The following is a 15,000-nucleotide window of genomic DNA, read 5'->3' as shown; positions in this document are numbered from 1 at the left end:
CTTGGGTTGATGTTGTAATAACAGGGAACTTTGGGGGACCTTGACATGGGGGGGGATGAATTCTGCACTTGCAAAAGATGTGAACTTGGAGGCTGAGAAGAAAGCCCACGGCAGGCAGAACCCCCACCAAGGATGTTCTGGATTCGGCCAGCCTGCGGTCTCATTGTTGAGTCGATAAAGGAATTTCAGTTAAGGTTTAGAGCCATAAAGTGGCAAGTTTGCCCTTGGGCCATGCAGGCCTACAAGAGCAGAGGACAGGGTGGTGAGATGCCACACTTGACTGGGACCCAGTTGTGTCACTTCCGGTTTGAGGAAAGGGAGTGGGAGATGAGGAGAAACTCAGGTATTCTCAGCAGCTTGGAGAGGCTCCTAGTTGACAAGAAACGAGGGATCAGGGGCCTCAGCCTAGCTATCTGAGTGAGTTCATAATTCCATTCTGTCCTGGCTGTCTATGGTGAGACCTGGGTGGAGGGACAATGGAGCACCTTGGATCTCTTGCTTGGAAAAGGCAGTCTGGCCTATCTGGTAAGTTCCAGGTCAGTAAGAGATCCTACGTGGAAAAAAAAATACAAAAAAAAAAAAAACCCAAAAAACAAAAAACAAAAAAACACCCAAACAAAACAAAACAAAAAAACAGGTGGGATGTGCCTGAGGGATGACCCTGCAAGCACACATGCATACATGTGCACACATGAACACATATTCACACATATTAACACACACGATTTGTTTTGATGTTCTCACTCAGCCTCTTCATAAAAAGGGTGTGTGTGTGTGTGCGCGTGCGCGCGCGCGTGTATGTATATATGTATATGTGTGAGTGCCAGAAGAGGCGTCAAATCCCCTAGAACTGGAGTTGTGAACCGCCTGACATGGGTACGGGGAACCAAAGGCTGGTTCTCTGCAAGAATAGCAAGCGCTTCTTCAGCCTCGGGACTTACCGTCAAAAAGGTATTCCAGGTACTGGGACTCCACCCGTGGGGACCTGCCATGTGCGGAAGCTGCCTGTACTCGTCCTTTGAACTTGGAGTACAGGTCCAGTTTCTTCAGGCACATCATGGGACACACCAGAGCCTTGATACCTGCACAATGCCCCACTGGTCGCCAACCGGTCTTGGTATAGCTGGGGTTGGGGGGCAACAGAAGAGGGTGAGTCACGGTTAGAGGGCCGCCCAAATATAAACCCCACCCTTCTGCCAGATGCCATTGGTCCATCTGCCTGTCCATCTGCTCAGCCACGCAGCCATTGGCAGAGAAGTGTGGAGTCCTGCCTCTCCTCTCGATAACTCTGGATCCTTTAGTAGGGCATTTCCCCCTCAAACTCAGTTTCCATCTGCAGGTCTCCTCACAAGGCTTTCGTGGAACCACCATCACTAATCTTAGTGGATATTTTCTGTTGACTTCCTCAGGCATCAGTAGTTCACCTATTGTATGCCAGAGGCCATGTTTGGTGTTGAGCGGATGTCAGAGGGGAATCCATAGGGCTTCATGGGACTGCAGCATCCTCAGGATATGGAAGTCAAAGAACGAATCTATATCCAGGCATTATTCCAGGTACCAACGAATCAGCAAAGCACAACAAATGAGCTCCTGCCTCCCCAAGGTACTCGTAGCTGATGGGAGGGAACAAGGGACAATCGTCGCGCCCACAAGACGAACCCTGTGGCTAGTAGATGCAGTGATAAAATGATAAAAACAGAGTCACCACTTTCAAAGGGAGGCTCAAAAAAGGCCAGAGAGATGGAATTCCCCAGTGAGAAAGAAGAGGAAACTGGGTGATGGACATGGAGTGGGAGAGTAAGAGAACCAAGGCCTGGGATGGCGTGCTGGGTAGTTTTTGTTTACTTAATACAAGCTAGGATCACCCAGGAAGAGGGAACTTCAATGGAGAAAATGCCTCCATCAGATTGTCCCCTAGACAAAGGGCATTTTCCTAACCGTTGATTGATACAGGAGAGAAAAGCCCACTGTGGGCGGCGCCACTCCTCAGCAAGTGGCCGCCCTAGGTTGTATAAGAAAGCGAATTGAACAAGCAATGAAGTTCAGGCCAGTAAGCAGCACTCCTCCACGATCTCTGCTTCAGTTCCTGCTTCCAGGTTCCTGTCCCAACTTCCCTCAATGATCAACTGAGATCTGGACATGTAAGCCAAAAATATCCTTTCCTTCTTAAGTTGCTTTTGTTCATGATGTTTATCGCAGCAATGGAAAGAAAGCACACTGGGACAGATGAGAAGGAGTTGGGCATACCCAGAGAGATGCCAGAAGGCCAGAGAGCCAAAGCCCAAAGGGAGGATGAGGCCCAGTAGATAGGGAATAAGGGGGTCTGGGAGGTGGTGTCATGTCAGGTCTCAGTTAGGATGTGAATTTATCCCAAGTGTGATGGGAAGCCACTAGGCACTTAATGGAGACTTAATGTGTTCCTCCAAACAAATGTTGGAACTGAAACCCAATTTTCTGGTTATTACATCATAGAGACAACATGGTTAGTAAAGATGGCTTCAGAGAGCTGCTCGGATGCTCCGTCTCGTTCTCACGTGAGGTCATAGGGTTGGCCTCTCTGCCACGTGAGGAAGGCACAGTGAGAAGGCATAATCTTAGGTCCTTCTTCAGGCACCAGATCTGCTAGTGTCCTGACCTGGGCTCCGTAGACCCCAGGAATGAGAAAGAGATAGTTACCACCTCTAAGTCACCCAGACTCTGCTGGAGCACCATCAACAGGCTAAGGTCCACTGATGTGATTTAACTTATCATTTTAAGAGTTTATCCGTGGAGTTGGGAAGCTGGCTCCACAGGTAAAGGTGCTTGCCACACAACCCTGGCCACCTACGTGCTATCCCTGGAACTCATGTAAAGATGGAAGTAGAGGCTGGGCATGGGGTACAGGACTTGAATCACAGCACACATGCAGGCTGATGATCTCTGTGAGTTTGAGGCCAACCTGATCCACATAGAAAGTCTCAGGCCAGCCAAGACAAAAACAATGAGACTCTGTCTCTAAAACAGAAGCGAAACAAAAACCAAATGGGCAGTTGGGAAGGTGGTAGCGGGCTCCTTTAATCTTGGGGAAGGAGCCCCATTTCAACAGATAAAATAAATGTAGGCTTCTGATCTCAAAAAAAAAGGAGCTCCGTCTCAAACGGATAACAATACTTGTTTAAGATTACTTTAATTGTTGTCAGTTGTGTTAATTATCAAAATACAGGTAGTTGTAGGTTTGGTGGTTATGGCATTACAAATCCTCTGTGAGAGGGGTCAAAATAAATCAGGCCTAAAGGAAAAGGAGGCTGTTAAGTTGAATCAATCTATATTTTTGGTGATTTTTTTTTTTTGAGTTGCTATTTTGGGAAAGAGGCTCTGTGTTTGTATTAGCAGGAGAGAAGGAAAGGCTTTGGATCACTTCCAAAGTAATATGGATCAGATATGATAGTAATATGGATCAGATATGATAGTAATATGGATCAGATATGATAGTAATATGGATCAGATATGATAGTAATATGGATCGGATGTGATAGGGGAGACCCACTAAGGATCGTGACCATAGGAAGAAAAGAAAAAAATCAAGAAGACCAAACAGGACAGGCAACCTGTTATGCTGATCCCTCCACAGGGGAGCACCCTGAAACTGGCTTCGACATAAAGGTGACTCTAGCCAAAACTTCAGTTAAAATTAGCCGGTAAACCTTGTTGGTTACCGAATCCTTAAGATCCATCATGGCATCCTTCACATGGCAAGAGCGAAGATTTATTACAATTGGCTATCGATCAAACTGACTCATAAAAAACACAGATGCCTTTCACCTGCTCAAACAAAGAGTGACATTTTATCTTTAACTGACCTGTGCACTTTGCACAATTCATACAAATAACTCTATAATTCTAAAAATTTGGTTCTAAGATTCATATTTTGCAGAATGAAACACCGAGATGCAGCTCTGACAGGTTTCCTCCTCAGGGATGCTGAAATGACCTGTTTGTCCAGCTCCATTCGTTCCTCCTGCGGCTGTCTCCAGAGACTTGCTCCCAGAACAGCTTCAGGTCTAGCTTCTGGTTCCCAATGACCTCGGTTTATCCAGCCTTTCAGACAGGATGCTAAAGCTAGCTTTCTTAAGTCTAACCAACTTTCCCAGCTTTTCTAACCCTCCCTACCCCTTAAAAATTAAATATATATTCATCACCCCTATTCAGCCGGAAGAAGCCGTGGAGAGTCGTCATCCTTATTCCTTGGTTTTGGGTATCTGGTTATGGTTATTTTATAAATTATAGATAGTTGTCATTTTAAGGGATAATTTGGAAATGATTATCATTTTGGACAGAGAGGAAACTAAAGAGAGAGCTTAGACTGGGGATTTCTGTTTCCTTTCCTTCCCTCCATCCTTTCTTTCGTAGGGAAAGGGAAGGGGGTTGAGAGGAGAAAGGGATAGAGCAATATTATAAGAAATGGGATGGATTACTAAGTCTACTCTTACACAAAACATTTTATAGCTGTAATCTTACATTGGAAGAAATCTCTAAATTTTGATGCAGAATTGAAGTTATATTTTCTTACATTGGTACAGAATTTATAAATTGATACATGTTTAAAGTCTTCATTGGTATAAATCCTTGTGTGTTGATACAAATTTAAATTTAATTTTGTCACTCTTAGATAGGCATTGTGCCAATGCAACACATAGGAGAATACAAGGCTCAGACCCAGTCCTTCTCTAGCTGCTATTACAAACCGTTTAGGGGGATTAAGTAGTGCAAGTTAAGGGCCAGATAGTAAACTTCTGGAAATATTAAATTCTGATTTAATTATTATAAAATGTTTTCAATATTATTCAAATAGTAAATAGCTAAGAGTAGTCAAGGTTTAACAGTTCAGATATACTAGATAGATAGATAGATAGATAGATAGATAGATAGCCTACAGCAGCATCACAGATCCACAGAACATGGCATTTGCAATCATCTCATTTATTAATAGATCTCCTGACTAGGAGACATGCCTGCTCCTGACAGTACCCCTTTCACAGTTCAAAGAAGATACTGGGCATTGTAACCTCCACATGGAGATGCTCCAGTTGTGGCAAGGTAACATGGGCAAGAATTGCCCCAATTCATCTGCAGACGAAAAATACTGTCCAGGAAAGGACACAAGATGCGGGATCGACAGCTTAGCTCTGCCAAGACAGTGTAAGCTGGTCCTTCAGAATAATTCTTGCTTCACTTAAGGTTTGTCAGATGATCCAGACCAGAAGGCTGAAGAAAAATGCTCCAGCCGGGCGTGGTGGCGCACGCCTTTAATCCCAGTACTCGGGAGGCAGAGGCAGGCGAATTTCTGAGTTCGAGGCCAGCCTGGTCTACAAAGTGAGTTCCAGGACAGTCAGGGTTATACAGAGAAACCCTGTCTCGAAAAAAAAGAAAGGAAGAAAGAAAGAAAGAAAGAAAGAAAGAAAGAAAGAAAGAAAGATGCTCCAATGTTATGAGGAATATAGGGGGTCTGTCCAGGCAGTCTCTACAAATTGTTTAAGTTTTAGAAACTATGTTTTTGTGCTTCCTATATATTCAAGTAATATTTAATTCATTCTCAGATCTCTGATGGGGTTGAAGACTAGTTATAGTCTCAAAATCAAACTTAAGTTGTTTAACATTAAAAAAGATGATCTAGATTTGAAAAGATTTTTTCAGATAATAATGCAAGTTAAAATCAAAACATAGTTCAGGTATAGAATTGTAAACTCTTAAGTTAGGGTAGAAGATAGGGTAATTTATCTAAACTGCCAAATATGATAGACTGGACATTGTAAGTGTATATCATATTTTACAATTTACATAATTGTTATAATTGTGTTCAATGTACATCTGAGAGATAAGAGCCTTTTAACTGGTCAAAAAGGGGTAAATGTAGTGGGTTTGGTCTACTGCTGCTTGAATTAAGTTAATTTGGGTTCCCCAAATTGCACGAGAATCCACACATCCATATGTAAGACACTGAGGGACCCCGCCCCCAGTTGGTTTTGATTGGTAAATAAAGTTGCCAGCAGCCAATGGCTGGGCAGAGCAGACAGAGGTGGGACTTTTAGGATTTCTGGGCAAGGGACCAAGGAAGGAGAAGGGGATCCGCCATGCAGGGAGAAGGAAAGACACCATGCCTGAGAAGGTGCGAGGCAGAGAGCATGGCCACCATGTAGGAGCTGGAGCAGCCTCAAGAGGGCTGCCTGACTGGGTCCGGAGCAGCAAAGGGAATATAGATTGTTATAAGTAATGATTTGGGAATATCAGAGGGAGATGGATTTTCATGTGGAGGTTAGGAAGTGGCCAGCCATTGAGCTGTTTTAGGCATATCAAAATGTAAAGGCTGCGTGTGTGTGTATTTCATTCAGGAACCCAGAACATTGGGGTGGGTAGCATGGAGCACCACAGCTGCTAGGATCAATTTGAGTAGCTTAATTGGGTACTACACCACCACCACCACCATCCCACCCACACACACACTTTCTTGTTTTGCTTTTGTTTTGTTTTGTTTTTGAGACAGGGTTTCTCTGTGTAGCCCTGGCTGTCCTTAACTCAGTCTGTAGACCAGGTTGGCCTTGAACTCATAGAGATCTGCCTGCCTCTGTCTCCTGAGTGCTGGGATTAAAGGTCTGTGCCACCCCACTGCTTGGCTTATTTTTGTTGTTGTTGTTGTTTTTTTTTTTCTTTTTGAGATAGAAATAACTATGTAGACCATGCTAACCTTGAACTCACAATGATCTACCTGCCTCTGCCTCCTAAGTGCTGGGATTAAAGGCATATGTCATCAATCTCAAGCAAGAAATCTCTAACAAGAACATCTGTAAAATAAAAAATCTTACTGGAGGCTGCCTCACCAGGATTGACTGGCATCTGTCACTCTCCTGACTTTCCCTCTGGGAATGGCTATGTATCTCTCACCCCTGTGCTGCCGTTTCAGTGTAGAGGAACATGACTTCCTGTGGTTTCTGAGGTCCACTGAGAGAGAGTACTTTTGTCTCGGTGTGAGTCATAGTCTAAGTCACACCCGCCCCTGATTTAGATAATGGATGAAACTTTGAACTTACAGCGAACGCCGGAGTAAGGAAAGACCTTTGGGATTATTGAGACACCAGTGGATGCCTTTGTCTGTGAGAACATGAGTTTGGGGGAATAATGAAAGAGTGTGTAACAGCCATTGCAAACTGATACACACCCCAAACCTGGAAACAGCTCAAAAATTCACTGAGGGTAAAATGGAGAAACACAAAAAAGTCCATTCAGGACTGGAATACTACTCAGTAGTGAAGAAGAAAATGAATGGACACTTGTGATGTGGGTGGATTCCAGAAAGGTGGTCATTAAATCAGCCAGGTACAAAAGGGGGTGCACTACACAAACCCATTTCCTGTTTGGGGAACAGGACTTTATGCAAATGGCTAAGAAAATTTTCCTGAAATAAAAAGACCAGGAACCAGGACTTACTAGAGACTGTGAGCACCTGAAGATGCCAGCTCAGAATCAGTGACAGACGTCAGCACAGCCTTGCAAAATTAGCAGAGCCGAGCAGTGGCTCTCAACCTGTGGGTCTCGACCCTTTGGAGGGAGCAAATCGAAAGACCCTTTCATAGGGTTGCCTAAGACACACATATTTACATTACGATTCATAACAGTGGCAAAATTACAGTTATGAAGTAGCAACAGAGATAATTGTACGGTTGGGGGTCACCACCACCACATGAGGAACTGTATTGAACATGAGGGGCTGTAGCACTAGGAAGGCTGGGATACACTGTTCTAGAGCAAAAACACGTAGTGCAGACCGTCCTTTAGACAGAGTTTAGGATGAAGGAAATGAGTAGTGAGTAATTCTAGGTTCTTCAAAGGCTACCCTCTCCCATGGCTGTGACAACTAAGGCTGTAGCATAAACACCGTCAACAGGAGACATTTAGCACAAATCCCAAAGAATCAAACTTAGGTGGAAAGTGGCAGGTTGGATGAATGCATCAGTCATTCTAACTGAACAAGTACACACGTGCATGTCCATGATCGACCCCGCTGTTGGCCACAAAGACCTAAAAAAAATCATCAGCTTGGTAGAGGCCAGCGCAGCCACAACACAGAATCTGATCTTTAAAACCTTCTGCTGGGTGGTTGTGTGGCTCAGTGGTCCCGAGCTTGCCTAACATGCATGAGGCTCCTGGGTTTGACTCCCACCACTAGAAGGAAGGAAGGGGAGGGGATAGGAGGGAGGAATAGACAGACTAAAACAAGAAGAAATGAAATATCTCTATTTACAGAAGGTGTGATCCTCGTGTGCANGGGGAGGGGAGGGGAGGGGAGGGGAGGGGAGAGGAGGGAAGAAGAAATGAAAGAAGGATTTGAGATGGGCTTCACTTTTTGGATTCCTCCAGCCTAGTAGTAGCAGCCTGGGCTTCCAAGGTCATAAGGAACCCAGTAGCTCTGTCCAGCTCAATGACTGGGCTCTACGGGGAGCAGGACCAGACCTTTGGCCACTTCTTCACCCTCACCCATTGGCTAGAACAATCTTTTTGGTGGGTTGAGTGAAAAATGTCCCTCCTTAGCTCAGGTCTTTGAGCATTTGGGCCCCAGTCGGTGGCGCTCTTTGGGGAGGTGGCACCGCCTTGCTGGTGGAAGGACATCACTGGGGTGGGGCTTTAAAAGTTTCTAGCCTCTCTTCACATTCTGTTGAAGCTGTCATCTTACAGCTTCCTATTCCAGCCCCTTGCCACCATGCTTCCTCCACTGTGGGCTCTGGACCTACGCGCTGAAATAAACCCTTTCTTCCATAAGTCGCCTTGGTTGTGGTGTTTTTATCACAGCAACAGAAGAGTGACTAATATGAACACCAGGTATTTCCGTCCCCTGGTGACTTGGCCCTTCCCGCTCCACTCAGGCGCTACTCCAACTCTCCACAGAGACTCACCCTATCTCCAGCAAGCCTGTGGCTCTCCATCCAGTCTCTCTCCCACCGCCTCTAACCTCCACCCAAAGCCCCTCCTCCCTCGCGTTGTAAAGTGAATAAGAAAAAAGCTCCCCCTCCCCGCATGGACTAGACACAAGCCCCTTTCAGTGACCCAGAGAACTTCTGGATGCTGACCACATGGAATGCAAATAGCCCAGGGAAGCCCCTCCATCTTTACTCACTCCTCCATCTCCCCACCCACTCCTCCGTCTCCCCACCCACTCCTCCGTCTCCCCACCCGCCAGCACAGAGGCTCCCCTATACCTTTGGTAGGTCACAAAATAGGTCACATTCGGGGGGCTCCCAAGCCCCGGAAGCCATGTCAGGTAAACAGTGAAGTTCTGGGAGAAGAGTGTCACGTTTCTGGGTGGGGCTAGACGGGGCCTTCCTGTGGAAGAGAAGGAGGTCATAAACTTTACCTGGAGCTCTTGGCCAACCTTGGCACAGGTACAAATAGCTGAAGAATGAGAGGCATGACAGGTGTTCACTTCCTATGAGGAAGCAGCACCGGCCAGCTGCTGAATGGCAGCCCCTTCTCGTCCCCAGCCCTCAGTGTCCCATCTGTGCCACGAGAACTCTGGCACCTGGGGGTGGGTTCCACCCGATTGCCATGGGCCAGGAGCCAACGAATGGCCCCATACCGTTTCCTGAATTCCAAAGATTCTTGGAACAAGCATTCTGTTTTCCTTCTTATGTTTTTTAACTTTGAATTTATTATTAGTGAACGTGTGTGTGCATGTACATACATGTGTGTGCATGTCCATGTGTGTGTGTGCATGTGTGACACATATGTGTATGCCATGGTACATGTGTCGAGGTCTTCCCGGTGAGCCTAATGCCTGCCAATCATACGAGAGCCACCTGCTTGTGGACGTTGTACATCGTGGTGCGCACTAGGCTCCGCACCACGATGTACAACGTCCACAAGCAGTGTGCATGTGTGACACATATGTGTATGCCATGGTACATGTGTCGAGGTCTTCCCGGTGAGCCTAATGCCTGCCAATCATACGAGAGCCACGGAAGACTTGCCAGGATAAGACTTCTGTAAGGAGCACCTGGTTGTGGACTGGACAACTGGGTCCTAGGCGCTCTGCCAGGCACAAGTAGCATCCTATGTGTCCTGGTTTCAACTTGAAATGCCTCCCACAGACTCGTGGTTTGAATGGTTGACCCGAAGCTCTAAGCTGCCATTTTGAAAGCCGTGGAGCCCATAGGAGGTGGGACCTGACTGGTGGGATAGGGGTGAGCCTTTGAGCATTATATCCAAGCCCTTGATCCAGCCCACTCTCTCTGCTTTGGGTCCAGCCCAGGCAAGCAACCCTCACCACACATTCCAGCTTCTGTAGTGTAAAGCCACGCTGCCTTGCCTTTCTCAGCACACTGGGCCCTAGACCCTCTGAAACCCTGAGTCCCAACCTATCTTTCCTCCAGCAATGAAAAGGGAATTAATTCACTGTGAAAACCACCACGGTCAGCTCCCTGACAGTGCCTGCTAAAGACCAGGATGGATGGACACTCTGCCATTCCCTCTTGCTGGAATTCTAGGTTACCCGTCCACCCTTTATCGAAACCTCCAAGAGGCTTCCCAGTATGGCCGTCCCTCTTTCCCATTCCTCCTCCTTTTCCAGTGGCTCTTCGGGGAACCCCGTGGTTTGCTCCCTGCTCTGAGCCTTTGCACACGGTGTTCCCGCCTTTGCACATGGTGTTCCCAACATCTGGCCATCCCCTTGGCTTCCCTCACACTCCTTTGATGGCATTGTCTTGCATTGTCTCTCTGTGACATGTTCCCTGGCTACCTTTGCTTGGTCTCTGCCTACTGCTTCTTTCTTTTTTCTTCCCCCTTCTCACTCCAGCCCCACTCGCTAGTTCTGGCCCAAAGATTTATTTATTATATGTAGGTAAACTGTCAATGTCTTCAGATGCACCAGAAGAAAGCATCAGATCTCATTACGGATGGTTGTGAGCCACCATATGGTTGCTGGGATTTGAACTCAGGACCTCTGGAAGAGCAGTCAGTGCTCTTAACCCCTGAGCCATCTCTCCAACCCTATTGCTTCTTTCTCAGATAACTAGCTATGTTACTAATTACCTCAGCTGCTTGCTCCATGCCCAGGCTTCCTACTGTCTCCTTGCCTTAAGAATAAAGTCCCCACCTCTTATCCAGGTGTTTGATGACTTGTCTGGGTAGCCTGACCACCTGTCTAACATCTTCTGCAGCTCCCCATAGGCTGGCGAAGCTGTGGGAACCATCATTTAGATGTCTTTTCTTAGGTTGCCTGGAGTTCACCATCTAACCTTTGAAAGATTCTACTCAAATGGCACTTCCTCCAGGTAGCTTACCTTGCTACTTCTAAGAGGCGACACTCATGACAGCTGAGCTGAGCTGAGCTGAGCACTTGTGAGGTTCTATGAGCTTCCCAGGAAAGGTGGGGAAACCAAGACCCTCTTAGATGCTCAAATCTAGATCAAGCCAACTGTCAGGTGTGAGCTCTGAGCTTACCTCCTCTTCTGGTTTCTCCTGGGGCTCAGTCTTAGTCTGTTTTTTTGTTTGTTTGTTTTTTGTTTTGTTTTTGTTTTTTTAGCAGGTTTGTTTTGGTCTCTCTGTGTATGTATCTGTGTAGTTCTGACCTGGGCTTCAGAGATCCACGTGCCTGTGCCTCCCTAGTGCTGGATTAAAGGCGTGCGCCACCACCTGCCTTAATCACCTTCTACATTTATTTATCGCGTGTGTGATGCACGCTATGGTGTATATGCGGAGGTAAAAGCTCACTTTGCAGACATTGGTTCTTTCCTTCTAACGTGTAGATTCGCCCATTGAATGTCAGCGACGCTTACCTTCAGAGCCATCTCGCCAGTCCCCTTTTGACTATGGTAGAGACAAACAGCTTACTCTATTTTAGGCTAGCTCAAATGTGCGGTACTCTCTTAACTCAGCCTCTTTGGGTATTAGGAATACACGCAGGAACAACCACACCTGGCCAGCTTTAACCCATGCTTCCTATCTTCCTCTGTGTACCAGGGAACAGAAGGAAATGACTCCATCCCCTGCCCCACGGGAGCTCATGGTCACAGGGAGAATTCAGTCACGTGGGTCACCATGGAGACCCATACATTTTTTTTAGGCACCAGGCAAGGTAAGCCCAAGTCTACATGATTCTCTCAGCTCAAGCCCACGCCAGGGGTGCCTCCTCATTTTTGACCCCAGATGTGGGTGTCTTTTTCTCTCCTGTCCTGTGCCCTGAAGGTGCATAATTGAGACACCACAGTTAAACTCAGCTTCCAGTTTGCCTAGCAAGAGGCCACTCTGTGCGTAAGCCCCTTAGTTTTAAGCCATCCGTGAGCCATCCATGAGCAGGACAGGCCCAAAGTTCGAGCTTGGCCACATGGGGAAAGTCACAGTTCAGAGTTGCCACACTTCACAGAGTCTTCAAGGGTTCCAGGGACTGGTATAGCACTGTATAAAATGTCATTCAGTCCTCAGGACAGACTACCCCTTGGGGCAGGTGTTACCCACAGCCATCATCAAAGAGACACTGGGCTCAGAGATCAATGTTAACTAAACCAGTTTGTGTCAGGGATGGAACATAATCCCGTGTCCCCCAAGACCCTCATTAACTCAAAAACACTGCTACAGAGCTGTGAGCTCGCTCAGGGCAGGGGCAGCACTGGTCATGGGCAAACCTAGGGCTCAGCCTTATTCCTCTGCCCTGTGTGTGCCCCTCTGGGGTACTTCTAAAGCAACCTATGAAGTGCTCTGAGCCTCAGTTTCCCTCACTTAAAAATGATGACTGTCTACGACTTAGAGCAGCTGGGTTGAAAATCTTAACGAGGACACAGTGGCCAGGACAAAGAAGCAACCAAAAATAATATGAACGTTTATGATGTTTATCGGTCTAAGAACCCTTCCGGCCCCTTTGACTGCGTCTAAGACTCTGAAGTATGCCCATGGCTTCCTCCCTGGGGAAGTTGATGAGTGGAAAATTGGGGTTCGGTGCTTGGGTCCTGGCCTCGGGTATTCTGTGCCCCAATGTCTTACCAGATGAAAGACAAAAGAGAGAAAACGCCCCGTTAAAGAGTCTCTTAGCAGGGACCAGATCAACCAGAGCTGGATCCCGGCAGCTCCTGTATGTCCCCTATTTAAAAGGGTCAATCAGGTATGCACTCTGGGATTCGGTCAACAAATAAAGTGAACGCTTTCCGGTGTCTGTGCCTGGATCTCCCGGCCCTGCCTGGAATAAGGAAACCGGGATCCTTTCGTCCAGAAAAGGCCGTCCAAGCTCAGGATTGTTTCACTCTGGGACCAAGCAAACCCGCGGCAAGTGTACAGAATCCCTGAGGCCCAACACCAAGTCCCCTCTCGGGACCTCCGGTGGGTGGCACATCTTCGCGGTCCCCGCGGTCCGTACTTACCTAGGGCACTCTGCAACAGGAACAGGAATAGGGGCACCCACCGGTCGGCCCGCCACATTTCGGTCCCCGGGTCCCCGCCGCTGGGGACCCGCCGCCCGCCGCAAGGCCCCTGGGCGGCAGGTGACAAGGGCGGCGGCCTAGGGAGGAGGAGCCTCCGGCGGTGCCACGGGTGGGGATTCACCTAGGGCTGCCCCTGTCGCCTGCCGTGGGTGGGGGCGGGGCTCTCAGTAACATTTTTTGTAAATCAGACAAGAAATCCAGTTCTGGGGTTCCGATGAGGAGTAATAGTCAGCACCTAGGGTAGAGTTCGAGGAGACCGACAAGACTCCCGTTTTGCAGGCGGAGCGGGGGGTGGCACCCAGCCTGTCTTGCGAGTTTCTTACCAAGTTTCTGCAGAAATTCCCGGCAGGCTTGTTACTCCCCGCCTACTTCGCGGTAAAAGCTTGGAGGAGGCTGTCCTAAAATGCAACGCGGTCTGTGTCGCTACTAACCAGAAAGGACATCGCTTCAGGCTTTGTTTTCTATCCTGGAGCAGGGGACACTTCATTCCACCACACAAACCATTCTAACTAGCCAAGTGGGAAACGCTGGTTTTGTAAACAGAATGGCCGAAACCTGAAACCTGCGGAACCACGGAAGGGGAAGCGGGTTCTTTCTAAATTACTCTCCTTATAGGTAGAGTCGGGACAAGGCTAGGACAACAACGTGTGTGTGTGTGTGTGTGTGTGTGTGTGTGTGTGTCCTTTTGTGTGTAAGGATTAAGGGTCGTGGACTTCATCTTCTGCATTTTGCCTGCACGGAGTGCGAATGGGGAGTTGGGGTGGATACCACATAGATACATTGATATCTCTATGGAATTGTTGCAGAATACATACAAGATAGAAAAAGAACAAAAGCGGAACTTTGGGAAAGCAGGCCATTAGCTAGGTTTCTCTTGATCTCCTGGGAGAGTCAATAGACAGCTTAGTTTCTGTCTGGGGACCTAACTTTAACTCGAGTTATTTTGATTTTTTTTTTTAAACTCTGCTCTGTTCAGGCCCAGCACAAGAAGTGTCTGGGATTTTTAAACTACATTCGAGAAGCACAAAAACACATCCTAAAATTATGAGCTTTTTAAGGTACAGTCCTGCAATCCCAACCCTGGGTTGATAGAGGTTGGGGGACCAGAAGTTCAAGGTTAACCTTGGCTATGTAAGAAATCAATCATTATGATCCATTTTCAGTATGAGGTGTGTTTAGGGCTCGTCAGAGATGGTGGAGGGGCTCTAGGCCCCTGTTTCCTCTGCCTAGCAGCTGGTGTCTGCTTCTCTAGGCATCGTCAGTGTCTTCTAGGGTTGAAAGTTACAGGTAGTCTGCCTGCCTGCAAGCTCACATATCAGAAAAGGAGAGGTTTGTGTCCTGTACCATTCAGATAAGGAATTCTGGAAGGGGACAATACTAAACAGCAGGTAGATTTTAGCTCCCTGAAGAATTCAGCCAATGGGAACCAAAGAGAGCCGAGAAATGAGATTAGGGGCATAAAAACCAGTTTTGTGTCACATTTGGTGCCCCAAACATGTTTGCCTTTTCTCTGGGCTGACTCTACTTTGCAAGTTCTCAACACAAACCGATTCTCTGCTGGGGC

The 15,000-nt window shown here is 47.3% G+C and overlaps 1 protein-coding gene across 1 annotated transcript in view; it reads right to left on the bottom strand.

The window, feature by feature from the left end:
* Ifnlr1 (interferon lambda receptor 1) overlaps nucleotides 1–13,754 on the bottom strand; it is a 22,149-nt gene extending 8,395 nt beyond the window's left edge. Inside the window, exons 1-3 of the mRNA XM_021161523.2 lie at nucleotides 13,377–13,754; nucleotides 9,228–9,351; nucleotides 942–1,123 (exon numbers count right to left, since the gene is read on the bottom strand). Coding sequence (XP_021017182.1) covers nucleotides 942–1,123; nucleotides 9,228–9,351; nucleotides 13,377–13,434 — 364 coding nt within the window. The 5' untranslated portion in view covers nucleotides 13,435–13,754. The remainder of the gene's footprint in view (nucleotides 1–941; nucleotides 1,124–9,227; nucleotides 9,352–13,376) is intronic.
* Between the last annotated feature and the right edge of the window lie 1,246 nt (nucleotides 13,755–15,000).

The sequence above is a fragment of the Mus caroli genome, chromosome 4 (assembly GCF_900094665.2).
Source record: "Mus caroli chromosome 4, CAROLI_EIJ_v1.1, whole genome shotgun sequence".
NCBI lineage: Eukaryota > Metazoa > Chordata > Mammalia > Rodentia > Muridae > Mus > Mus caroli.
The sequence above is the reverse complement of the archived record's forward strand: the minus strand, read 5'-3'. Positions and strand labels throughout refer to the sequence as shown.